Source organism: Sphaeramia orbicularis, chromosome 16 (assembly GCF_902148855.1).
Source record: "Sphaeramia orbicularis chromosome 16, fSphaOr1.1, whole genome shotgun sequence".
Classification (NCBI taxonomy): Eukaryota; Metazoa; Chordata; class Actinopteri; order Kurtiformes; family Apogonidae; genus Sphaeramia; species Sphaeramia orbicularis.
Window position 1 is genome coordinate 37,255,543 of NC_043972.1, and position 27,036 is coordinate 37,282,578.

At 42.2% G+C, this 27,036-nt stretch overlaps 2 protein-coding genes across 4 annotated transcripts in view; one reads left to right on the forward strand and one right to left on the reverse strand.

Annotated features, from left to right (window-relative positions):
- cicb (capicua transcriptional repressor b) overlaps positions 1 to 15,436 on the forward strand; it is a 39,797-nt gene extending 24,361 nt beyond the window's left edge. Inside the window, exons 7-22 of one of the 3 annotated variants that reach the window (XM_030158747.1) lie at positions 60 to 192; positions 307 to 485; positions 828 to 966; positions 1,449 to 1,546; positions 1,654 to 2,185; positions 2,570 to 2,677; positions 3,780 to 3,919; positions 4,074 to 4,234; positions 6,950 to 7,140; positions 8,276 to 8,758; positions 8,851 to 9,227; positions 9,968 to 10,125; positions 10,215 to 10,375; positions 10,570 to 10,704; positions 11,552 to 11,683; positions 13,234 to 15,436. In XM_030158747.1, coding sequence (XP_030014607.1) covers positions 60 to 192; positions 307 to 485; positions 828 to 966; positions 1,449 to 1,546; positions 1,654 to 2,185; positions 2,570 to 2,677; positions 3,780 to 3,919; positions 4,074 to 4,234; positions 6,950 to 7,140; positions 8,276 to 8,758; positions 8,851 to 9,227; positions 9,968 to 10,125; positions 10,215 to 10,375; positions 10,570 to 10,704; positions 11,552 to 11,683; positions 13,234 to 13,523 — 3,417 coding nt within the window. In that variant the 3' untranslated portion in view covers positions 13,524 to 15,436. Of the gene's footprint in view, positions 1 to 59; positions 193 to 306; positions 486 to 827; positions 967 to 1,448; positions 1,547 to 1,653; positions 2,678 to 3,779; positions 3,920 to 4,073; positions 4,235 to 6,949; positions 7,141 to 8,275; positions 8,759 to 8,850; positions 9,228 to 9,967; positions 10,126 to 10,214; positions 10,376 to 10,569; positions 10,705 to 11,551; positions 11,684 to 13,233 lie in introns of all 3 variants that reach the window. The other 2 variants (XM_030158746.1, XM_030158744.1) reach the window with 2 other exon arrangements.
- Positions 15,437 to 16,921: 1,485 nt separating this feature from the next.
- Positions 16,922 to 26,961, reverse strand: znf526 (zinc finger protein 526). Its single transcript, XM_030158748.1, is given in 9 exon segments — positions 16,922 to 17,563; positions 18,534 to 20,141; positions 20,231 to 20,366; positions 21,871 to 22,279; positions 22,282 to 22,657; positions 22,755 to 22,850; positions 24,637 to 24,815; positions 25,791 to 26,255; positions 26,908 to 26,961. Coding segments are annotated over 8 exon segments (3,276 nt in total). The 5' UTR covers positions 26,089 to 26,255; positions 26,908 to 26,961; the 3' UTR covers positions 16,922 to 17,389.
- Between the last annotated feature and the right edge of the window lie 75 nt (positions 26,962 to 27,036).

Consider the following 27,036-nt stretch of genomic DNA (forward strand, 5'->3'; position numbering starts at 1 on the left):
TCCTTTTTTTTTTTTTTTTTTAAATCACCAACTTTCCATTTCCTGTTTGCTTTTCCCAGGTAAAAGAGGCCCATTTTAAGGCCCACCCAGACTGGAAGTGGTGCAACAAAGACAGGAAGAAGTCCAGCTCTGAAGGCCGAGGGGTCCCAGGGGGCAAAGACATCAGAGAGAGAAGCATGTCTGAATCCACAGGTTAATCTCAGCTCTTTCAGCATAAACTTGCGTGAATACATTTATACACTACATGTTTTTTTTTTTAAGTATTATGAATTTTAAAAATCCCTGTTCTCTGTTAACCCTTAACAGAAGCCCACTCTGTGGAGTTGAAAGGAGTGGGCCCAGGTCTGGTGGGTGCATCTGAGAGGAGTACTGGAGAAAGCCATGTGGGGCAGCTTACCCGGCCACGGGCATTTTCTCAAAGTGCTGTGCACAGTCTGGAGCAGAGTGACAGGGGTAATACTCAGGCTTTGGCGGAACTGGCACAGGTAAAAAAAAAAACCCAAAACAAAAAACCATAAAGATATAAATTGTAAACAGTTATCACTGCAGGCTGCATAAAAAAGTGCTCTGCTGTTTGTTTGTATGTATGTGTGTGTGTGTTTTTTAATGTTTAAAAAACTGCCAATATAGTCACTGCAATAAAAAATAGTTATTGCCCATAGAATTTTTTTGCTAACGTAGACAGTGTTTTTGTGCCTGTTTTGAATTCTGTGCTCTCGGCCTTACAGAAGTCACCTTGCCACCAGTAACAGATGAAACACACATGCCAATAGGAAGTGAAATTTCCTCTTTTCAGCCATTTCAAATCTTTTAATCCATGATTTCAGATGTGTGGGGATGGAGGTAATCAGTTTTCGAGCCATGCCCCACCCCTGTCACAGTCCCAGCGGGGGGTCAGTGAGGACATGACCAGTGATGAAGAGCGTATGGTCATCTGTGAAGAGGAGGGAGATGATGATGTCATTGGTGAGAATACATAGAAACCTCCACCCATATAGGCAAATATTAACTTGGAGATACAAAATCCTCATGTTTTTACTCTGCTTACACCATTTCAGCTACTGCTGTTGGAAATTTCCATAAAATTCCTACTTCATGTCAGCAGTGATACAGTATTTCTCAACCCAAAACAAATTCCATATTGAAAATATGCAAAATATACAGTCAACACCTAAACATATTTTTTTGGTGTCAGTTGTTTCTCCCATCATCCACATAGTGTTCTCTGTTTAGTGTGTCATGATTTTGAAAGTCACCTTTGTAGTACTTTTTTTGTGTTCAGAACACATATTTTCTGCTTTACAAAGACTTTAAAGTCCTAATAGCCTTCAAACTTTCCCTCTTTTAGGCAGATTCAGACACTGACTGCACCCTGACATGCCCAATTGATATGTTTGCTGATTTACATGCTTCTTGTGTTGCTGGAGCTTATTTCTTTTTTCCCACAGAGGACCCTTATCCTAGCAGTTCCATTGACCTGAAATGTAAAGAGCGGGTGACTGACAGCGATAGTGAGAACGGGTCTGGGGATGAAAGTGAGAGGAAAGTATGTAGCCTTCAGCTATAATTTCAGCTCTTTCTGCAGTTAATGGTGTTTTTCTATCAATCCCTGTAAACTTATTGGCATCTTTCATTGTCTGGCCTCCTTTTCAGAGAGTTTTTGCTCCAGTCATTTGCTCATCAGCATCGTCATCTTCATCTCACCCTACTCATCATGGCAGGAGTGTCTCGTTGTCCTCGTACCCCACCAGCAAGCGTTATGATGAGGGGAGATCTGGAGGGGGAGGGTTTTCAGAGCACAGGAGGAAGGGCGGAGGAGAGGGAGAGGGGAAGAACACATTTGTAGGAGAGGGTGGAGGAGGAGTGCCAGCTTCTTGTTTCTCCCTCTCTTCTGGCCAGTCTGTCATCTCCACCTCTCCAGCTGGAGGGCCTTCGTCCTCGTCAGTGGGTTCACTAGGTACAAACCCACTCTTGGGCATAGGCGCTGTGAGAGTAGCCTCCACAGTGGTGACCAATGTAATGCGTCCCGTCATCAGCACACCGCTCCCCATCGCCAGCAAACCCAGAGACGGCAGCGCGTCATCCAGCCCACATCCACCTGAAAAGAAGTCTCTGATCCCACAGCATCAGCAGCCGCAACTTCTGATTGGTTCAGGAGCCACAAGCGGGGCCGCAGCCGCAGGGGGTGGGTACTACTCTTCATCATCACCTAATCCTGTAGGTGCAGGGATGAGCCCAGGTGGTGTAGTAACTAATTTAGTATTAGGAGGGGCCCTCACTGCACAATCCGCTGTACAGCTCATCACCCCATCCCCTCAGCCGCAGCCCCCCCAGCAGCAGCAGACCCACCCCTCCACTGCTGTTTCAGCCCCACATAATCAAACCAATGGGCCTGTGCCTCTCCCACTGCTTCAGCCCCAGTTCCTCCCTGCTTCCTCCCTGGCACCCCCCGGGGGTAAGGCCATCACACAAGTACAGTATATCCTGCCCACCTTACCTGCCAACACCAACCCCAAGAGTCCGCCTCAGCAGCTCAGTCAGCCAACCAGTATCTTCAACCTGCCCACAGCTCCACCGCCACACGCCGCCTTGGCCAATGGGAAGCAGCAAGGTTCGAGTTCACTGACAGGATATACATCAAGCCCGACAGTAGGCGTGGTCAGCCCAGGCGCGAGAGGTGAGAGTTTTAGCTGAGCATGACTGTAAGGCCTGGGACACAAAGCCTACCTCACCTGTGAGTGATGGTCACAGAACCTCTTTATCTTTTTATTTTGGTGTCCATGGTAATAGGTCAGAGCAGCCACATAGCCTGTGAAAAGCATGGCTGAGGCGTGTCTCTTGCCTCACTGCAGCAAAGCATCAACTAGAATTTTAGTAAGCAGCCTAATTTTTATGTGTGGGAATCCTGCCTTAGCTTGTGATACAATACTCTCACAATATTTTGCCCATGATAACAAAGGTATCATGACACAGCAATTTGTCAATAATTAATCAATATTACATTACAAGATAACTTAAGAAGAAAAAAATACCCAAAATGGGGGAAAAAGGTGAATTTCTGTAATTTGTACTGTCAGTTTTTCATAAGATAAGAATTAGATGAAACCATGTACAAAAATTGCATCAGCTCAGTTCCTTTGAACACACTGACTTCAGTCTCTACACGTGCCATCGATCCAGGAGGGAGTGATTCTAAGACAAATTGGCAGGGGAATCCGTTGAGAGCAGCTGCTTGTTTTAATGAAAATCTTTACATGGCGCCAGCATGATATGATACATTCATTCAATATGGAATGGTGTCATATTTTTTTCTCACCCCCACTATATTTATGTTTGAGGTACACAGTTGTAAGCAAAGTAAACGGTGTAAAGTTATGAGGGTAGTCATAGTGAGATTATACCAGCAACATTTTACATTATTCAAACTACTCTAGGTCATATGTAAAGGGATTGCTGTACATTCAGTAATTAATTTATTTTTTTACTTGTAATTTTTTATGTAATCAAGCACATGATTCTTACTGTTATTCTAAGCTAAGTAAGAATCTAATTTGTAATGAATCTCTCCTCTATTATTGATGGCGGTAAGCAATGGTATGCTCTGTTCAGAATGTAGATGTAGCAGTGCTGCTGCTGTGGACACACACACTCATGTGAGTCACAGCTGTCACACACAGGTTTTGTAAGCGATGTGGCCCAGGTGTGAGTTGACACAGAGTCGTGACAAGTGGATACATATAGTTATATATTTGTTGGCTTTTCTTCTGTGTTTTCCTCAGTGCAAACACAGTCGCCAGCACTCCAGGGTAAAATGCTTGTTCCCATGGCAACAGTACGGACTGCGCCGGCCCCTGCCCAGCAATTTCCCATTGTGGCTCCACCTCTTCCTGTCCAGAATGGTGCCCAGGCAGGAGGCAAGGTCAGTGACCACTTCACCCGGATTTTCTATATAGTCTGCTGATCGTTGGTAACATAAAGAATAAGTCTTCACTCATTGCTTACAGTTTCCATTCATATATTTATGTACATGATATTCTTTCTTTATGGATTTTTTTTCCTTCACATCGATGCAGATAATCCAGATTGCTCCGATGCCTTTGGTTCAGTCCCAGCTGCCTCAGGGTGGAGCAGTTCACTCTCCGAGCCCCTTTCCTGTCACAGTGGGGGCAGCTGCTGTGGTAGCTCCAAGTTCAGCGCCCTCACAGGCTGTTTTACTACCACCTGCACCTACCAGGTAGGAGAAATACATAGACACGAGTGACTATGAAGCCCATACGTCTTGGACTTGCAATCATATCCCCTTCTGGCTTTCACATATTTTATTTTGTTTAATTACACTTGGTGAGATGAATCTGTCTTCAAATCCCTTCACAAATATTACCTGTCAGTGAGTGAATTTTAAGATGTGAAATGGTCTTGACAAGTATTTGAGGTGGAATTATATTTTTACACACACTTCTTTGTGGAGGATTTATATTTCTAGCAGTGCTGAACAAGAAACAGAACAACTGGACTGTTAAAACATCCAACCACAAGCCAAATTGACCTCAATTTTTAACTGATGTAATTTGAGCCTTTTACATGATGATAATCCAGCAAAACAGCATGTGTAGATTTCTATCATCTTCTAAAGTGTCAGACTTAAGTAGAGTTATGTTAGGGTGTTCTATCTGAAGTAAATGTTTAATGGCTCTTCTCTTAAATGGGTTTTCTTGGCGACATTATTCTCCAACTTATTGCTGATGTACAGTGCAGCTCTGTCTCTTTAAATCATGTTTGAGTTAACATGGATGACATGGATATTTGTGCTGAAAAGCCCAGAATCTACTACTATTAACAGATAACTTGACCATGTCATGACCATGTTTCATTGGCTAAATAGGTCTAAAATCAAATTCTGTGTCTGTAAAACCTGACTCAGCTGTGATAAACTGGTTTCACATTATAAATATATTCAAGCCCCACTCATCCCTCTATTGGTCTCAGCACTTGTTTCATTGTCTTTTTGTTTCTTCTTCATTGATAATGACAAAGGCTCCATTAGTCAAATATTTTTTTTTATTCCAAATGAAATCTGACTAAAGACAAAAAAAATGTTTTGCTTTGTTTTTAATAAAAGTGAAAAAAATGTGCACATATTTGAAAAGATAGACTCAGCACCATTATTGGGTTCCTGCAGTGCTTTCTATTGCAGCAACAGATTCTGCATATCCTACTCCTACAGTTATTAAATGGGGAAAAGGCCAGTGACTCTTGGGACTTCAGTGATTCAGAATTTCCTTGAAACAAGTGAACATAATTTAACCAAAGCTAAGTCCCCTGGAACCATTTTGGACGTAAATATTCGCATGTGCAAGTGTTTATTCATTCCAAAAATAAAAGGCAATGAAAAACAGTGTTTAACACTTTCAGTGCCATGGGCCGATTAAATCGGCTTTGGAGAACACGCCATATTTGTGTACAAACAAACCATCCACCCCCATTTCTTTCTCACATTTCGATGACGTTCTTTCTGTGTCCCCCTTTTGAGACCAAGCAGACGGGAATTTGAGGTCACGCGACCGAATAATGTTTTTATATCTTTTTAATGTTTCTTATTCTCCGGTGTTTCATCAGAGGGAGCCCTCCATGCCGGGGGGCGGCTGTGAACTCCGGGGGCTGTGGCGCCTTCTCTCACTGGGGTCCGCTCCTTTCTGGTGGATGGGGGTCCCAGTTGGCCCTCTCGCACTAGTTGGGATGCGGGGCTGTGTTGCTGGTGCCTGGTCGCCGGGGTCGGCGGCTGCATCCTGGTGCGGATGGCTCCCTGAGACAGCGCCTCCTAAATTGATGTTTTACTTTTACTTGTACATTTTTGTTCTGGTCTACCCGTGCTCAGTCAGTCCTCTTAAGTATGTGTGAGCTTGTGGGTTTGCATGTATATGTGGGTTTGCATGTATATGTGTGTGTGGGTGGGGGGCGGTACTGATTTTTAAACTGATATGTAAAGCACTTTGTGCTACAGTTTTTAATGTATGAAAAGTGCTATATAAATAAAGATTATAATTATTATTATTATTATTTTTATAAATTACGCAAATTACGATCAATAATGAATCGGCTGCGTCCGGTGCGTTTTGGATCTAATCAGCAATTGGTCGGATGTTACCGAGCGGTTTCCTGCAGGATTCTTCAAATATTATAAAAACGACGTGAAATACTGAAAAACGGCCAAATTCTGTGGCACTTTTAAGGCTTATTAGCCCCTTAACTGTCTGGCACTTAAAGAGTTAAATGTCAATTTATATCAGTTGGACAGATGATAAAAGGTTTCAAGATTCAGCCATTTCAAACAGAGTGAAATATCTTCCAGAATGGGCTATTTAAAATTTTAAACAAGGGCAGTTTTATTTTAATTAGGCTCTTATGATGGCCGTTAATTCAATGAAAGGCTCCTTGTCTACAGACTCTGCCATTTAACAGGTGTTGTCTTCAAAATAAATTCATTGACTCTCCTGCAGCGTACAGGAAGTCCAGATTTCTAATACCACTGTGATCAGACAATATGAGGAGCAAAAACTCCAGCAGGGGTGCAGCTGTAGCACTGCAGCTCTATTCTGGATGTGTTAGTCATGCTGCTGGTGGCCCAAGTTGCCTCTGCCTGCCACCCCCACACTACCACTCACACTCACACACACGTATACATATAGCACTAGTCATCCAGTGCTTCTCGCTGTGATGTACACTCACACTCTGACCCTCACTGCAGCAGTTCTCTTTTTGTCTTCCTCTTTCTTTCTAATCATGTCTGTTTTGACTCATTATTGTACCTCAGTACCTTCAGCCACTGCTGCTTCACCTTTGTAGACATTTCTTAGTACAGAAATCACCTTTAAATTGTTCCATCTGTTTTATTTCAGTTTTTCCCCCTGTTTTCTACTCAAACTATCTCTTCTGTTTCTCGTCCATCCAGGATTACATATGTCCAGTCCACTCCAGGGGTCCCATCCACTGTGCCTCTTGTCTCCACAACAACAGGCTCTTCCCCCTCCCAGCAGGCTCTGCCAGTGCCTGGATCTGCATATGTTCCATCTCCCCTGGCAACTCTCGGGTTTACAGCCATTGCACCACCTGGACAGACCCTGGTTCAGCCCCTTATTGCAGGTCTGTACCATGGAGATGTCTTCTCAGAGCTTTTCTTCTTTCTGCATTCTGTGATTTTAAAAAAGAAAAAAAGAAAGAAAAAAAGTTTGACGTGACACATACGCTCTTCAATACCATTATACATTGATCAAAATATTATGGAAATCACAGACTTTCTAACTACAATATTTATAGCACAAGGAGCAGGTTTGCTTCACTGCAGTAAAATAATTTCAAGAATGTAAAAATGCCTTGCTTCTGGGATTTTGTAATAGATATTACAGCTAATAATGAAGTAGATTTAGACATTAAAATACTAAAAGAATGGCTTGTATTAGATCACAGTAGAAGAACAATACTGTTCCTCCCTATTCTAAGAGTGATACTACTAGCACAACTCAAAATAAATTAATTGTAAAACTGTTTAATCTATCCTTAAATGACTGTTTTTGGTAAATGTAAAGAGCAAAACTTGCATGAATTTTGGCATTTTTTTCCCCATAAGGTCTGTCTTGGTCTTTTTAACAGATGGACATTTTTTCTGGTTCAAAAGAAATTTTACCTTACCAACACTGCAAAAAACAGAGTTCTATTCGAGAGAAGCCAAGACGTTTAAATAATTATCTTTACTGAGGTAGAAACTGCTAATGGAAGTGGTAAAGATCCCAACAAAGTTTTTTTTCATTATTTTTATATTTTTTACATGGAAAATGTCAATGCAGAAATTACCACTAAACTCTAATATTGCACAATAACACACATCTATAATGATGCCATATTTTTTTTTTGCACATCTTTCACTAGTATTTCACTTTTTATTGTTTTAGTTGAATAGGCATGTGAACAGTGTTCAGTAGAGGCCATTCTTTCATCATTTAATTTTTACAAATTCAGACCCACTTCTGCTAGTGGTGTAAATTGGCAAATAATGTGTAATTTTAGGCACAGGTTGAAAATGGAAAACGGTTCCATACTTGTAATAACCTTGCAGTTGGAATGAATAAACCTGTTGCTGTATGAAGAGTCATTAAGTAACCAAAAAGGGTAGTTTAATAAATGGAAAATTTTGTAGATTTTTTTTTTTTTCTTTATTTACTACTAGTCTTGCAGAAAACGGTAAAAAAAATCCATCTGGTCTCTTGTCTTGTTGATCCAGGTCAGCCACCTCTCCTAGCCACAGCTCAGTCTCCACAGCCCTCCACTTCAGCCCCTGCCTCTGGCACTGGGGGCCAAATCGTCACCGCCATCTACCCTCCTTCACCTAGCGTCACCATGGCAACAGGGGTGGTCTCCATGACAGCGGTGCCCCCCAGTGTGGTCTACTCAGTTTCCAGCCCTTCCAGCGCTTCCCCCCACATCCTGCCTAAACACACAGTGACCCCGACCACCACAATAACACACCCACATCCTCCGCAGCCACATCCGGACAGACCACCAGACAGGCACCTGCCTCTGGACAGACCCACGGACCGACAGAGCGACAGGCAAGCTGAGAGGCAGACGGAGATGCTGACACATTTGGACCGACAGTTGGAGAGGCAGACGCAGACCTCTAGCATTAGCAGCTCAGTGGCACCTCCCAGTGGCTCTGCTCTCTCCATCAGGCCCTGCAGTCCCCAACTCCAAATACAGACATCTGGTACAGCTGCATGGGCTCATTTTATTTAGTCATCACAAGCATGTCATTTCTGTGTAGTTATTTGAAAGAACATTTATCCTCTTTCTTTACAGCCAGTACCCCAGGTACACCCAAGCTAACCCAGCTACCAGTCAGAACACCTCAGAAAGTGAAGGCAACTGTGGCGAACATCCCCGTGGGCAGCTATGAAGCAGGAGGCCGAGGGAAAGAGAGAGACCGGGAGAAGGAAAGGGAAAGGGAGCGGGAGAGAGAACGGGAGAAGGAGCGGGAGAGGGAAAGGGAGAGAGAGCGGGAGAGGGAGAGGGAGGCTGCAGCCAACAGCCACTTCTCCTTCGATCCTGAGCCGGGGCAGTCGGGCTCTCCATCGACACACCCCGCTGATGAGCTTCCGTCATCAGACAGACCCCTGGAGGGCTCCAGTGGAGTGGACTCTGACTCTAGGAACAGGGACAGCACAAGCACCAAAGAGGTGAGAGGAACATTACACCAGAAATTAGAATTACTTTTTACTTTTATTTGATCTCTCTGTTTGGTGCTGGATTGCAGTTTGGTTTTATGCTAGCACACCTAGTTCTCTTTTTTTTTTGTTGAGGAATTGACTAGTGTTAGAATAGTTCCAATTTAGTTTTAGGATTAAAGTTTTTCAGGTTTAATCAGCTTATAAGGTAAAAAACCTGAAATTTTATTTTGTTTTAGTGTCTGTTGCATTTTCATTCCAGTGAATTATTATAAAGTATTTTTTCCACTGTCTTAGTTTTCAATATGGAAGATTTGTGATACTTTTATACTTAAATGAAGTTTGTGTTGGAGGCTGTTGTGCTGGTAAGGTAACAACTGTCTTGTTTTCCTACAACCATAATAACGATCTGCACATTGATCTCTATGTAGAGGCCTCAGCTCTGTTTTTCCATGAAAATCCTTAACACACATTTCCAAGTTCTTCAGTGCTTCTCTTCTATTAATCTACAGAAGTAAGCATGTATGAAATTATCTATCTTCACCTTAAAATGACTAGTTTACAGCCTAAAACAGGATCTTACACTGACCACTCAGAATTAAAGTTCACATAGCAAATCTTATGCATTGGATTTTAAATATAATAACCTTACATCATACACTGATTTTTCTTTCCCACCACAAACCCAAAGAGACAGCGGTTCAGAATGTGTCTGACTCTTTTTAAATCCCTGTGTTGAACTGTCTGTACAGGCTGGATGGAAGGAATCCCTCCCCTCCTCTCCTTTGCCACCTCCAGCAGCCACAGAGCTCACTTTGCCACCCCCACAGACAGATAAAGAAGGTCCTACACCCAAAAAGGTCAAAGCCCGCCCACCACCGCTGAAGAAAACCTTCGACTCTGTGGATAAGTAAGTTAGCACCTTTGTTAGCCTTTGAGGTGATTCAGCAGGAGCCAGTGATGGATGGTGTATTTATACTGTATATTTGCGTTGCGTTGGTCTGGCAGGGTGCTGTCAGAGGTGTACTTTGAGGAACGCTTTGCCGAGCTGCCGGAGTTTCGGCCTGAGGAGGTTCTGCCTTCGCCCACCCTGCAGAGTCTGGCCACTTCACCTCGTGCTATTCTGGGCAGTTACCGCCGCAAGAGGAAGAACTCTACAGGTCTCGCTTATAAGAGCGTTGTTATGAAACACTGGCTGAATGCATATAGACATAATGGGCTGTAAGCACATAGAGAAGAGCAGCTATTTGTGTTGTCTGTGAATTATAGTGTAATTCAATATTGCAATCTTACATTTTGTGTCCATGTCATGCTGTGTTGTGTGTTTTAAGTTGTTTTCTCTCGTGCTGCCCAGATTTGGACTCTGCAACTGATGAACAAGTTTCGCCTAAGAGAAAGAGTCGGCGACGCTCCAGCTGCAGCTCTGAGCCCAACACACCTAAAAGTGCTGCCAAGTGTGAGGGAGACATCTTCACCTTCGACAGAGCAGGTAAGGAACAGAAAACCAAGGACAGCAAAGGAGTTTAAGGAGGCGGATACTACAAAGTGATTTTAATTTCAGTTTTATTTGCAGATGACTTTGGTCTGTGAATTTCCATTCAGTTAGTTTTGGCAAGTGTGTAAAAATGCAAATAAGTACACCTTAAAGGACAGTTACAAAGAACTGCACAGGATACATCTACTGATAAACAATATGCATTTAACTCATATCCAAAAAAGTTAGACATAAATGACAGCTCCTTCACAGAGAAAGTAAACAGTACAAATAGGTTTTTAGACATCATTCATAGGCTCTAACGGCGAAAGCAGAGTGACCTTTTGATTTGTGGAGGTCAAAGAGTGAAGAGAAGACCTCAGTCAGATGATGTGAGTGGCCTAGAGGTGGAATAGAGAAGCAGGAGGTTGGAGATTTATGAAGAGATGAGATTAAGAAGGGCCTTGTATGTGATGAGCAGTATGGTGAGTTCAGTTGTGTACCTTAGGCAGGGCCAGGTGAGGTCTGGTGTGATGTGAGAACGAAGGTTAGTATCAGTCAGAAAGCAGAATGAGGCTGCTTGACACTAAAGAAGTTTAAAAAAAAAAAAGTGGTGTCCATAAGTAACTGTAGTTTTCTGATTGATGAAAAGGATTTTTAATGATTCTGAAAAATACAGGCTTGCACAAGCTGGTCACATGAAGGTTGAAATTCCGGTTCTGGCCAAAGATTACGTGCTGGTGTCTTAAATGAAGGCATGACATGAGGGTTTAAGCTTTAGGGAGGACACATGTGTTTTGTTTAAATAAATAATTTGTTTCCCAGAAGGCTCAGTCCCTTTGCCTTTATGTCCCTTTCCTAGGCACAGAGGGAGAGGACATCCTGGCAGAACTGGAGTTTGAGAAGGTGCCGTACTCGTCCCTGCGAAGGACTCTGGACCAGAGGAGAGCACTGGTTATGCAGCTGTTCCAGGAGCAAGGCTTCTTTCCATCAGGTTAGATATTTACTCATAGAGGGTTCCTGCAGGTCCTTAAAAAACTCTAAAATACAAAAACGGGAAATTCAGGCCTTCAGATATCTTTAATCTATAAATTGAACAAATTATGAAGTCAACATTTGTTTTATAAAGATGCGTTAGCCCGTAAAGACCCAGTGGTACTACCATGACAGCCCCTAAATCATTTTTCTCTTGATTTAACCTTTAAGTGATTTGTCACCATTTATTACAGTATTATCATCTGTATTTTATGTTTTCAGTGAAAATTAAGTATTTTCCTATATTTAATTTACTGATCATGTAGATGTTTATAAAAGCTCAGATTAAAGTTGAGGGTTATTATATCAAAAACAGAGAAAACTGAGAAAAAAAAGTTACTTTTACAGCAAAGATATCAATAACTGAACATAAAAACAAGTGTCTCCATCTACTGTCATTGATCCAACTCCATGGGTTTTCCAGGTGAATCAATGTTGTAGAACACAGATGTCAAACATGCGGCCCAGGGGCCAAATCCAGCCCACCAAAGGGTCCAGTCCGGCCCTTTGGATGAATTTGTGAAATGCAAAAATTACACTAAGATATTAACAATCCTTTTAGTTCAGGTTCCACTTTCTCATCAATTCAATCTCAAGTGGGCAGGACCAGTAAAATACTATCATAATAACATATGAATAATGACAACTCCAAATGTTTGTCTTTGTAAATGTAAATATTTTCATGTATTTACACTAAAACAAAGTATAATTTTGCAAAAAATGCAAATAACCTGAAATGTTTTAAGAGAAGCAAGTACAGTTTTAACAATATTCTGCCTGTTACTAAATGTTTTGTGTGTTTGGAGATCCACTGTGATCTGTAAGTTATAATGTACATGTGTTAATGATAAACTGAGGCAGAATATTGTTTAAATTACACTTATTTTTTCAGTTTGTTCATGTTATTCACATCTTTTGAAAGGATAGTTTGTAGATGTAAACCTTTCATAATGTAAATTAACTTTTTTTGCTCTGAAACATGGAGAAAAGTTTGGAGTTGACATCATTTATATATTATGTTATTATTTCACTGGTTCGGCCCACTTCAGATCAAATTTAGCTGAATCTGGCCCCTGAAATAAAATGAGTTTGACAGCCCTGTTGTAGAAGATGACTGTGTTTTCACTTTCACTACAGAGCCTCTGAATGTCCAAATGGGTCGTAACTGATGATCATGAAAAGATGACAAACTGTATTTTACACCAATTATTTCAACATATTCAGAAGTTTAGTGGTGCAGAAGTTATTAAACATTTTAGATCAGTAGATGCTTTTGGATGCCAGTGGCTGCATGGGTCTTTATGGGTTAATGCCACTGGGATAGGTCTGAAACTCTATTGATAATGATGTAACATAGTCTTAAACTAAGCTATACATACATTACAGTGTTTCCACCTTTATTGTTTTTGGGGAAAGTCTTCACTTTAGTGTGGTGAAGTTAGAAGCTCTTGAAGCTCATTTCACATTTATGGATTCCCATTTTGATCGTTGTGTGTCCTGGTCTTCCAGCTCAGGCCACTGCAGCCTTCCAGACACGATACTCCGATATATTCCCCACCAAGGTGTGTCTGCAGCTGAAGATCAGGGAAGTCCGGCAGAAGATCATGCAGACAGCCACCCCCTCCGATGCCTCTGCTTTTGGCATACCTGATTCGGCTGGCTCAGGACCTGGACCTTCCAGCTCCCAGTTGGGTGAAGGATCTGGAAGAGGAGTCGGCGAGCTGCAGGACGAAGAAATGGAGCAAGGGACTGAAGCGAGCCCGGAGGATCCTCGCGATTCACAGGACTCCTCGAGATGAGGGGTGTTGGCAAGTTGAATTGGCCAATCAGTGACTGTCAGAAGTCGCATCTTTCCACTCCCTGCACGCTTTGATGCGTTTCTGAAGCCACACTCTTTCCTCTCGTGGTCAGATTCTGGGTTTGATCTCTTGTCAACAGCCAAGCTCGGAGAGTGTAAGAGATTTGTATGCAAAGTAAGGGACTTTTTTTGTAATGTGACTTCCTTGAACCAAAAAGGACATTTAAAAAAACAGTGGCACAAAACCTACCATATAACACCACCACCATAGACCAACACACGCTGCAAACTCTTAATTCCCCACACTTGAATTAGCACTCTGTATTGAAAGCAACCATTGACGCCAGTGAACGAAGGACCATTGTGTACAGCTGCACTCATTTGCCTTGAAGAAAGGGTTCTCGTGCTGGACTGAGAGACCTGCTTAACCCATTCTGAGACATGGAAAGCATTTTCAAACAAGGACACAAAGTTACATGTTTTGATATTTGTTTTGTTTTTACTAGGGGTAGATGAGTAAAAGCAGTAAATCACTGCTGATAAGGAACAACCTGTATGTTGAGTCAAGTGTTGTAAGCTCATGTCTTGTTTCTGCTGACGTCAGGGGGCTGGGCCCTCAGCACACAGAAACTTATTTGATTTTACAGAGAACCCATTGCTTTGAACCTAGAAGGATCCCTTCACCGGTTCTGGGTTTTTGTTTTGTTTTTTCCATTTTATTGCTCGTAGACCATCAGGAGAGAGGTCTACTACCAGTGACTGAAAAAACTGACTGCATTTTAAGTGGACTTCTGGCAGTGCCATCATTCCTGCAGTTTTACCCGTCTGGCCAAGTCCTCCTCCCTTCTTGCATCTGACCCTAGCACATGCCAGTTAGGTAGGAACCAAGCATTCCTGTGCCTCTCATTCGCTAGCCATGAAGGAAGTGGGTCAGAGTCAATCGGCACATCCTGGCTCTTAGTCGTAGAGGTCCGGCTGGAAAGGCCTTAACCCTCTATTGCCAAGCAGTTTTATTAACTTTTTTTTAACTATTTGATTTGTATTTAACATTGCCATTATTCAGTTTGTTGTTGTATTATTCCTATGATGGCTTATTACTCCTCATATCATTGCAGTGAACCCTGGTCCTTTTCTGTTCACTTTGCTGGCAGATGTTACCTTCCAGCTGTTGATTTCTTGTACTAGTTTTTTTTTATAATTTTGGAGGCAGGCAGGTGAGAGATTATGCTCCACGCCTGTGCAGCTCCCCCTCTGTAGTCTTCCCTTGACTGGCTTCACCTCAGCAAGGCCCTGCGGTGCAGTTATTTTTATTGTTTATTTCAGTGAGGAAGACAGACGTACAGTAACATGGACCTTTATATTCTTTGGACAGTAATAAGCCGTATGTTTTTAGACGACCCTGTATGCCCCTCTTGTTCCTTTGCAAAGTTTAATTCTATAGCCTCAACACTTGTACATCTCCTTCCTCCACCTCTTTTCCTTCCCTCCTTCCTCCCTTTGTCACTTTATTGCTCTCTGCAGGCCTTTTTAGACGGGCCGAGAGAAAACTGGGGGAAGTGAGCGGAGGGTTATGAATCAGAGAGAGCTGGTAGGATCTAATACTGGTTGTGTCTTTGTGCAAGACTTGGTTGTGTTGTAAATAATTCCTGTAGAGTCAGTAGACTCGTTATATTATTGATAAGGAAAAATCTGTCATTGAACATAAGTTGACTTTTAAGACACCCATTACCGAAGGTAAAACACATGAAATGGAAAAAAAACAATAAATATGGCTATTAATGTTTTTGTGTTATACTCCTTGTTTTGCTGTTCCAGTGAGGAGGAGAGGAATTTATATGGATAATTTAAGTTTGTATCTGTATCTTTCGGTATGCAAATAAAAATAGGTGTTCAATTAAAGTGATTTTATCGCTATAGCAATGTGAAAGTTTTTTCTTTCTACATGTAAAAAAAAAACAAAAACAAAAAAACAATTCAAATATTCAGTCTTCATTTAGCTTAGCAATATGATGAAAAAATCATATTGCAACTATTGTGGACAATTTTATTTTTTCAGTTATTCTTTATCTAGCCAGGAAGGTCCCTTTGAGATCTCGTCTTCCATTTAATATGGAAAAGTAAACATAAGAGAGAGAAAAGTGCTAAGAGAAGAGTAAATTAGACATTTGCCCCTCAGCCAAGGTTCTGTAAAGCAGCAGCATGTTTTTATGACAGTTCTTACAATGTAAATATAAAAGTATCTAAGGAAGGGAGTGTTTCCAGTAAAAACGGTGCAGCTTATTTCATATCCAGTGAATAAAAAGAGAAAGCAGTTTTACCTGCTGGGAACGTTCAGGAGTTGAGTGGTCGACCCAGTGCTATAGTTGGAATAGAATAAGAGGCTGCAGATGTAGGTAGTTTACCTAACAGTGCATTGGCAGTAAACGGCAAAATGAGCATTTTTTTTCTCTGAACTGGAGAGGACCATCCGGGCCTTGGATACACACATAGGAATGAAGCTGAATCCTATTACTGTAATCGAACACAGATAGAAATAGGCATTGCAGTTTTCTTTCTGGCCTCAAGAGGGAAACAGGTTTTTTTTTTTTTTTCAAGCCCGAACGCCCTCCAATTGGGGGCCTCGCGGGCTTATGGTTGCTTCATAGTAAACTCACAAACTCCAATTTTTTTCGACTTCTCTTTATCAGAGTTGGTCTTTGCAGGAGAATGTTAAGATATTGTGCTATGATTTGGTAGATATTTAGAGCTGCAGCTGGATCATTCCAAAGGGATAATTATCCTGAAAGTGCTTTTTTTTTTTTTTTTAGGTGAGCCTGAAACTTTTTCATTTGTGCTGTGTGCCATCTTCATTTACTTTTAACCAGTAACATATATACTAATATTTACACATCTGAACAAATCTCACAAGTGTTCCCTTTATTATGACACCAGAATTATTCAAATATACCTTGTGGTTGCAGAGATATACTCTTTTTATTTTGGGTATGCAATTTTTGACCAGAAGCCAAAAAAAATAGGTCTGTTTTTAAAGAGTTAAAAAAAGTTGTAGTCTCAGCCTTTTCAGTATTCTGATGTCTGCTTGATAATTAATAATCCACTTTAAATGAGTATTTCTTCAGCTCAAACAGTAGCACCTTTTATTTCTCATGTTTTATAATGTATATAACATGTCCCCACCCTCACACCAGACCTTTAATTTTATTTCAGACTTTTTCACGGTTATACAATCACACTGACATTGCCCGTTGATGAATTGTGCCGCCCTAATTTAGCTGCATCATAATTTATGTCAGACCCCGTTAAACGCAAAGCTTGCACCCTATCAACAGTGTTTAGTTCACTCCCAGTGTGTAGAACTTCAGCTACCTTTGATGAATGAGACTAGATTAGAAAAACTGATGGTATTTGGAAAAAAAAAAAAACATTTATTGATTTCATCTATTTACAACAGAATAAATTGCTCCAATGGCACAACCTGACATTTCAACAGAAGGAAAATCACATCTATTTCATATAAATGGTGAAATTAATAATACAAATGTCATCTGAGGCACAATCAATGGTCCTTATTAATGATGAAAGCCACAGCTCTAATTTCACAAGCATCGTTCATCTCCAGCTCTGAACAGGTTCTTTTTGCGCTTTTGTAAACAAGAGATGTTGACATACTTTGGTCTCTTTGCTCAGCATAATATGCATTTTCTCATGATCTAGTATCCATGTCCAGTATACAAGAGGCTCAATTCAGTCATTCCTCTTGACCTGAACACCTCACAGTAGTCAGTCACTCTTTGTTTGGATCAGTATTAGACATTACTTCAGTGACAGTGCTCAAGAATTAACGGTATTTTAATGTGACGCTCGTCCTCAAAGAAGCTGCAGCCGATCCACAGAGACAGTATCCACAGCGAGGCCGTTCTCCAAAGCTGTGTGATAGATCTCCAAGGCCTGCTCCAGAGGCAGTGCCCCTCCCTCACTGGTCTCAATGATGGCTATGGTCTCCCCAAACTCATTACACATGATGGTAGGGGTGCCTTGTGTCTAGGGAGATGGAAGAATTAGCATGAATCAGAATTAGCATGAAATAAAGAACTGAAGTAAAAATAAAAACAGTTTTGCAAGTAAACGTATTGTTTTGCACTGCAGTTGCTTTGCCCCAATGTATGAGAGGAGAATAAAATTGGTTTGTATGGCACCTTTAGTAAACACTGTTTTTGTAAATCAGTTTTCATGTCATGTACTTTCATTCAATGTGAGAAACTATAACAATGAATATAATCAAAGCCAAATGTATGACTTTTTAAGACAGTTTTGAGGCGTGTTTGGTCAAATTTAAGACCTTACATTCATTAGAATATTGGCATGAACTTCATAGTTATTACCTTGAACCTTTCTTAAACATATTTCAGTCCAGCTGTTACATTTGTCCATGACGCTTCCACCCATGAATGACTGTTGCCAGCTCCACTCATTTATCTTTAATAAAATGCTGATCAATATTTAAAACTTGACAAATTCTGTACAAAGATTTCCAAACCAAATATAGCAACATCATTTATTGTGTCTGTAGAATTTTTAAAACCTTTAATTGTATGATTTAAGCATTAATGATCACCTTAATTTAGGAAAATCACATTTAAGGCTTTTTAAGACTTTAGGATCTGCCTTGATTATTACTCCACAAACCCCCAAAATAAAGATAAAACTAAAGTACCACACACGTGACAAGTGAAATGTGCAGAGGCAGGTAGGTTTCTGACCTAGATGCCCAACGGAGCAAGTGAACAACACAAACACTAACAATGAACCCTGCTTCTAGAAAAAGAACTCACATCAACAAAATTGAAAGGCTGAAAAAGAATAAAAACTAATTTTGAAACTAAATTATTCCATCAAAATGTGTACTGCTTTAAATAATAGGACTCGATAAAAGCTGGTGCGTGTATTGTTGTGCTGAAATAGCACATAACTCATTTTATAAACCATGGATGACGTGGACACAGATTCTGACCTGCTGAAGATCCGAGGCCTGGATCTGGATGAGCTGAGGTTGCCCGTTAGCGAGTTCCACAGCTGAAGAGTCCACCACGGCCACAGCAGAGCTGGTCTCCATCGCAGCCTGAGTGGCGGCCTCCTCGTCCAGCCTCTGCTGCCTGGCGTGAGTCTTCTTGTGGTTCCTCAGGTTGGAGAAGGTCTTGAAGGCTTTGCCACACTGCGGACACACATGCGGCCGTTCGCCCGTGTGTGTTCGACGGTGTTCAGCCAGGTGCATGCTCTGGATGAAACCCTTTCCGCACACCTCACAGCGAAATGGCCGTTCACCAGAGTGTGTGCGCAGGTGCTCTCGCAGGTGTGTGTTCTGACGGAAGCGTTTGCCACACACTTGACAGGGAAATGGCCGCTCACCGGTGTGGACCCGCTGATGGAGCGCAACTCCAGACGAAGACACAAACAGTTTGCCACAGACAGGACACTGGTGGGCTTTGGGTCGCTTCCCTGAGGGGCATCGTGGCCGACCAGGCCCCAAGGCGAAGTGGCTCAGTCTGTGAAGTCGCAGATTCGCAGGAGAATTGAGCTTTTTCCCACAAATGTTGCATTCAAGGCCCCCCCGAAGACCAACGGAGTCTCCGAACTCTGCCTCTACTGTGGTGGATGTGGAAGGCTGTGATGGGAGCTCTTGGTCTGCTGGATTCGGTGTCTGTTTTCCCACCTCGGTCCCAACCTGGGTCGGGTGCTGTTCGAGGCAATGGCTGTCTCGTTGTCTCCTTGTTAGGAAGCCGGCCTCACAGTGGAGGCAGGGGAAGGGGGCTGGAGACCCCGGGTGTTGGGTGTAGCGATGGACTGCTAGCTTGGTGGGCCACCGGAAGGTGGCAGGGCAGTCCGGGCAGCTCAGCGTGGCTGCGCTGGAGTGCAGCAGGCTGTGCTGGCGGAGGTTGGAGGACTGGGAGAAGGAGCGGTGGCAGACCTCGCAGCGGTACGGCCGAACGCCAGAGTGGATGAGGTTATGACGCATCAGGTTGGCCAATGATGAGAAGGTTTTACCACAGTCAGAACACTGAAATGGCCGCTCACCAGTGTGTGTTCGGATGTGGTTGCGCACATGGATCTGCTTTTTAAAAGACTTGCCACAGATGCCACAAACAAAACTCCGCTCAGTGACATGGGCCTTCCGCCGATGGTGGACGAGCTGCAGCTGTGACGGAAAGGTCTTAGAGCAGGAGCGACAAGAAACAGGTCCTTTGTCTGACGATGACGCAGCTGGAGCAGCTTCTGCTGAGTCAGAGAACCCAGACGTGACGGGGGCTACAGGGTCGTCTGGTGGAGCAGGGTTTACAGATGATCCTGTCTCTGTGGCATCCTCTGGTGTCTGAGTGTCAGGCACTGCTGCAGATGGGGAAGACATCTTCTGGTTGTTGGTATTTCCCTGCTTCTCCACTCCCTTTTCGTTGGCTTTGCCCTGGGAACTCGGCTTTGGATCTTCATTCAGTTTCTCCATCTCTTCCTCTGTGAGAGGGGCCAGCAGGTTAATGTTTTCTTCTATCACATGAGAGCTCCTCTTCTCCCGAGCTCTCTGTAGGATGGCAAGAGCAGAGACAGATGCTCTTTTCAAAGGTGAGACCTAGAAAAAAGACAGAAGCATTCGAACATTAAACTAACCTTAAGGTGGAGCCAACCTGAAACACTGAAAGTCTGTGGTTCTTCTCCTACCATAGAGACGGGGGCTGGGGTGACAGATGAATCATAGTTGAGGTGAGTTCGTCTGTGGTAGAGGTACTTTGTCATGTTGGTGAAGGTTTTGTTGCAGAAATGACAGTGGTGAAGTGGGTCTGCAGTGTGGGACTTCCTGCAAGACACAAACAGGGGAACATGAACAGAAAGAACCATACAGCTGTGAACACACTTTCTACAGGTTACAATAAGTTTCATTTGCAGCAGGGTACACTGTGTGAATCTAAACTGTCCCAGATGAAGGTTGACCAGTGTAAAAGAAATAAACATTATGATATCTCTGGTCATGACAGAGCTCCTATGTCTTGATGTCAGACGTGTTTAAAGACAACTGTCATCATGATCTTACAACCCATGTCACAGTCTGAGACAACATCCTACAGAGATAACATACTAACACAGACAGAAATTAAGGTGAATGTCTCAGTATGACTATCTGCTATCACAATCCACAACCAACATGAATGTAGAAGGAAATGACGTACTGAGCACTTTTATGTATAGTAAAAATACTATTCATACACTCTCTTTCCAAAACTTTCCTCCAGGAAGTGCAAATATCATTACGTAACAGTCCGATTCTTAGCTTTGCATCATCGATTACGCCCACAGAACTGTAGATGGATGATGCTCCCTCAATGACAGTTTACTCTTGTATATTAACTTGTGTTGTAGCCTTTGACTGAGTACGCAATCTCATCAGTTTACAATTTATATGCATCATACTTGATTCAGACCAGGTTTTGATATTCATATTTCAGTGTGGCCATGAGCCTGAGTGTTGTCCTCGACAGGGGAGCCAATAAACTTCAACATCTGCAGAAATGTCACAGTCTACAAACAGCCTAAGGCGTTGTCAGACCACTATGAATGTACTTTTAAGACCTATTTCATGACTTGACATGACAGAATAAAATGGACGATTGACAGGTGCTCACTGGTGACTTTGTTTTTCTGTCTTTCTGTCTACTCTAATACTTAAACAATCCATTTCACATCTAATCAACATTGTATTTAATCCATAAAGACCCAGAGCTACTTTTGTCAGTTCCCAAATGGGTTTTTTCTCTCTATTTAACCTTTTTTAAGTGATTTATCACTATTTATTATAATATCATCCACTGTATTTTGCATTTTTTCAGCGAAAATCTGGTATTTTTCTGTTTAATTCACTGGTCATGTAGACATTCATAAAAGCTCAGATTAAAGTTAAAGGTTACCATATCAGAAACATAGAAAACTGAAGAAAAAGTGACTTTTTCAGCAAATCTATCAATAACTGAACATAAACCCAGTGTGTCCATCCACTGTCATTGATCCAATTCCATGGGTTTTACTGGTGAATCAATGTTGTGGAGGATGACGGTGTTTCCATGTTCACTGTGGAGCCTCTGAACGTCCAAATGGGTCATATCTGATGACCATGAAAAAATGACAAATTGCATTTTACATCAATTTTTTACATATATTGATTGGATTAGTGGATCAACAGGTATTAAACATTTGAGATCAGTGGATGCTTTTGGTTGCTGGTGGCTGTTTGGGTCTTTATGGGTTAGGACAAAAATGAAGCTTTTCAAGACTTTGTAGTGAAAAACCCCTGTATGAGCCCCTTTTACCTGTGCATTATGAGCGTCATCTCAGTGGTGAAGCCGTGACCACAGTCCACACACAAGTATCTGGCCACGCCCGAGTGAGTGCGCATGTGGGTCTGCAGTGAGGTGTACTTTTTGAAGATCTTCCCACATTCAGGGCACTCATGCGTGCCCTGCTCGTGCACTCGCTTGTGAGCGGCCAGCCTGTTGACGGAAGTGAAGGTGCGGTTGCAGAGCTCACACTGTTGGGGTTTGGCCCACACCGTTGCTTTCTTCTCTGCTACTCTGAGCCTTAAGTCCTCCATCTTCTCAGAGGGTTCCTCCCTCCCTCGCACCTCCTCAAAGCCACTCATAACTCCTGCCTCTCCGCTCTCTTTGTCCTGGCCCAGGAAGTGCTCTCCCTGGTGCTGGAGAAAGTCCTCTGGGTCTGGAAGAGTAGGGAGCATTCGGAGCACTCATATGGGTGAATGACCACCATCTCAGTCGGCGGCTGCTGCTGCTGCTGCTGCTGATGGATACCATCCTGGACACCGGGAGCCAACCTTATCTCCAGTCTCTGAACACCATTTTCCAGGACCCCCAGCTTTCCCGGAGACCCTCTGGCCACTGCGGGCAACAGAGGGGGCAGCTTAGAACGGCGGTGGGGGGTGGTGGTGGAGCTGTCAGCCAGGGCTTGGGCCGTGAGGATCTGTAAGTGCATGGTGGCCGAGCCTGGGGTCGCCGTCACCGGGGGAAGCAGGGACAAGCGAGTGGATGAAGGAGATTTAGAGGCTGCCTGACGTTTCTTCTGTTGCTGTTGCTGCGCGAGTACCTAGAAATACACAACAGGAAAGAATAGAGGAGAACTTTAATACAACTGTCTTCCAATACCCAGATGTATGACTCTGTTGTGATTATTCCCTTCACACCTGTGCCAGGATCTCCCCAGCCTGCTGCTCACTCAGTACGTAGTTCTGTACATTGTTCAGTGGAGTGATGGTACCATCCGGCTGTAGCACATACTCCTGTTATAAAAAAACATGTTATTATATTTACAATAAACCAATGCAATACTGAGGAAATAGAGTTACAGCTAATAGTCCATCTTTTATTATAGAATACTTTTTCTAATACAAAGTGGTCTGTTGGAGTAAGTCCAACTTTGTTTAACACTTAGGAGTTGGCATTTTCTTCTCCTTTTGGTATCTACATGGTACCATTTTCAAAGATCTCAGTGCAAAGTGAAACAACAACTTTTGAACTGCAGCTATGGGCTGAAAATGGTCTGTTTGATAAAGATTTATATCAGGCAGTACAGCAGGACATTCTGGTGCTTTCTTGCATTTCCTTTTGTGAGGTTTTGCCTACATTCTCCTACCCATACTACCAAGTTAATTGTTTCTTCTGTACTTTTATATTTGCCCGAACCATTGATCTTTTATGACAATTGCTTCCTAGTTTTTTATCTAAGCATTGTTCATTGTTGTTTGGTTAATTGGTGGCACTATTGCACTTCTCTGCAAAATCTGAGTGTCCTGTTTGCTTTGACTGTCAAAAACTTTGAATAATAATAATAATAAAAAAAATATTATTATTATGCTATTTGTTATAGCAGAAAAATATGTCCCTATACATAATATGTTAAATGCAGCCAAAAATAGACATCCATTATAGTCTACTTCGACTGGTTGAACTTTGCAGTATTTAAGCCTGCATGCTTTTCTGGCTACCCATAATCCTTTGCAACAGTTACACGAGTAAGAGGGTCAAAGTTCAAGCCACAATTGTTATGAAGTAGTGTGTTCCATTTGTATGCACACTATACATAACAGGGTGTAATATTTTTAAGGCACTGTACTAGAAGAAAAAGAAGACGAGCAATTTGGAGCACAGCGTTAGTCATTTTTAATTCAAGTGCTCACCTCCCCACATGTATGTTTCACAAAAATCAATCAATCTGATTTTGATTGGTTACAGAATGACAAACAAGCCAGAGAGTTTTTTTTTTTCAGAGTCTATTTTAGAATAATCCTAATTATATCCCCGAAATTGAGTTTCGGGATATAATGGTTTTGCGCCGCCGCAGGATATCCTTTGTGTGAATGCGATAACTAGGCCAGATTTGGTTGGATTTCTTATCCCTTGATAACCAACTTAGGGGACCCCTAGTGGAAGAACCCTATTGATTTCAGCTTCTTTATGAGTATTGGGGGCGCTTTAGTTGAAAATCAGTTTTTTGGACATAAATCAAACAATAATAGGCCGATTAAGATAAAATCTGGATCATATTGATCGTCTTACAAATGTCCATTTTCTCGTTACCATCCAGAGTTCATTTGGTGTCATTTTCATTCACTAGGTGGAGTTTTGTGCGGAAAAATTGGTTCTCTGACCATTATTCTGCCACTATCAGGTCAATGTAACTCAAATTGTCTTCATATCAATTGTCTAAAAATTATCGTGGATAGATTTATATAACAGAGGATTGGGGGGATTTCGGGGATATACCCTTGCTGCTGGCCCCCGACAGCATAAGACTCATTTTAGAATTGTACGGGGGCTGAAAAAGTGTCCACGTCTGTAGATTGGCCATGGTTCCCATTTAAGGTAGTATTTTCTAATAATAGGAAATTAATAATAGGAAACCAAATCCTTACATGAAAAGAGTGTGTCTGCATGATTCATGTTATTAACATAAGTACATGTGATTTTAAAAAAAAAAAAAAAGGATTATCTTTTCAATGTAGGAACAACAAATTTACTACAGATATTCTTAATCTAGCTGGTAGTCCAGTAGATGGGGTCTCTTACCGTGGTCTCAGTGTGGTCTCGTGTACTGTGTGTGCTGCTCCTGCTGTGGGTCCGCCGGTGGTCCAGCCAGGCCTCCGGTGAGTCAAACAGAGCCAGACAGTCCAGACACTGGTATTGGACCGGCCCCGTCACCTCAGAATCCTGCCCAGCTTCCTCAGTCTCCAGAACCTCACATAACTCTGTAGAACAAACACACACATGCTTAGTTCTGTCTCCTTGACCAGTAGTTACATTATTTTACAACAAACTAATTATAGTAAAACAAACAGCAAAGATCAATTTCGACAATGGATTATTTGACTTTTCAAGCAGGGATGAAAAACAATGGTTTGTTCAATTATCTGGCTGTTATTTGTTTAACATGAGACACATGTTTTGGCCTTTGTTTAATGAGACACACTCTGAAAACATATTTCTAACCTACAAATGACTTTGAGCAGGTTTTCTTACTTTTTCTTATTTTTTATAAAGTAAACTGGTAACTGAAAAATGCAAACAGCAGATTGACTGATCATGAAAATAACTGTTAGCCGCTGCCCTACAGTTAACAAAAGTATAATAAAGCACACATGCATTTTTGTATCAAAAGCCTATATTCACCTGCAACTTGCACCACATTGCATCACACAAAGCCTGTCACACAAAGTACACAGCAAATATCTCCACAGAGTTTATCAGGCTTACAGAAAACACACTATCTTATACATATACAGTAAATAATTCTATTATTTTAACTTTTCTTGTATTCAACCTCTTGTCTCTTGGTTTAAGGTATTTTTTTGTATTTTTCTCATTTCTAAATTCTATCTAAAGTCTGGATGTGCAAGTTTCACAGACATGGAACTGATGTTTACGGCACTGTTTTTGCCTGAGTGCTAAACATGTTAAATAAAGTCTGAAATAATTAAATAGTACACTTATGTTTTATTTGCTCCTTGATTGGTCAGTTTTATTATTGTTAGTATCGCTACTGTTATCCATGGATTGGATGGAAAGCGTGTGTTAATGATGATGTTATGACTAATGCACCTCAGCTTGTTAAAGTAATTAACATGCCCATCCCTAAAATATTTCTGCTTGATCTTTCAAGGAAAAATTCCACATATTGTCCCAACTTTACCTTGAAATACATCTCCTTCTGACTGTGATCTTACCTTGCTGCTGCTCCACCTCCATCCCAGCCTCCCTCATGTGCATCTCCTGGTGCTGCAGCAGCTCCTCTGAGTTCACCAGGAGGGCGCCACACTCCAGACACTGGTACTGTTGGCTCTGCCCCATCTCTGAGACACCTTGGATGGTCATGGCCTCCACCTCTCCTTCTCCCTCTTGGCCTGTGTGGATCTGCTGATGGACCAGCACATCCTCCAGGGTGTTGAAGAGCTCATGGCACTCGCTGCACATGTACTGGTGTTCAACATAGACACCTTCTGCATCCTCCTGCTGTTCAGCCATGATGTGGCGTGAGTGTGTGTTGGGGGGTGGGGGGTGAGTGTTTTATTTAGGTATGAAGAGTGTCATGAAAGCCTGCAGAAGGAGCTATGCCCGACAGGTGATGACACTTTACTGCCGTCCAGTAATGGTTACTTTTCTGTCATCCACAAAGCAGTATGAGAGTACACCTGTAGGGAAAAATAAAAAGGGAAAAAATATAACCGATTCTGTGTAAGATTTCCCCAATCACTAAAACATTAGCTTTTGCAAACACCATCACTACACCAAATAAGAGTTAATGCACATGTAATGTCAGATGTACTGTCGAATAAAGAAACGTTAGCTACATGTGTCTGTGTCGATATAATATGAGTGTTTTCATGGAAGAATGTGCAACAATGCCGACCGCCAACGCCGCTGTATCCATGTGTCTGCTACATGCACGGGCCTTCTACTTCTATTTAAACGACCACCGCGTAAAGCAGCGAACTAATCGTGTCAAATGTGCTTCCTATCATTGTTTACAGCTGTGATGGCATATGGAGAGCTCTTGGCGGCGCTCCCTTCGATACTGCAGACCTATTTGTCGGCACCGCGGTTTCCTGACAGCGGCTCCCCGGTTCGTCGGGCGGTCGTCAGGCGGCGCTACCCACTTTTCCCCGAAGCTCTCCGGCTGCCACGGCGGGCCCTTCTTTCCCTTACCTCTCATTTACTCTCGTTGGACAGTCACTTTTGTAGTCATTACTCTTCGCTCTCCCAGCCGTATGTGTTTTTGTCAGCCCCTTGTTTTCAGCCGTGATACAGGAATCATAGTAATGAGAAGGATCCGTTAGAAAATACCTTTCAAAGCGTGTAATGAAACGTTTACCCGCCGATCGCCTCCATTCTTGTGAGACGAAATCCCGCCCAATGCGGTAGCTCTAAACAAATTTGAATACCTGATTGGACAGCGAGACTGTCAATAAAAAA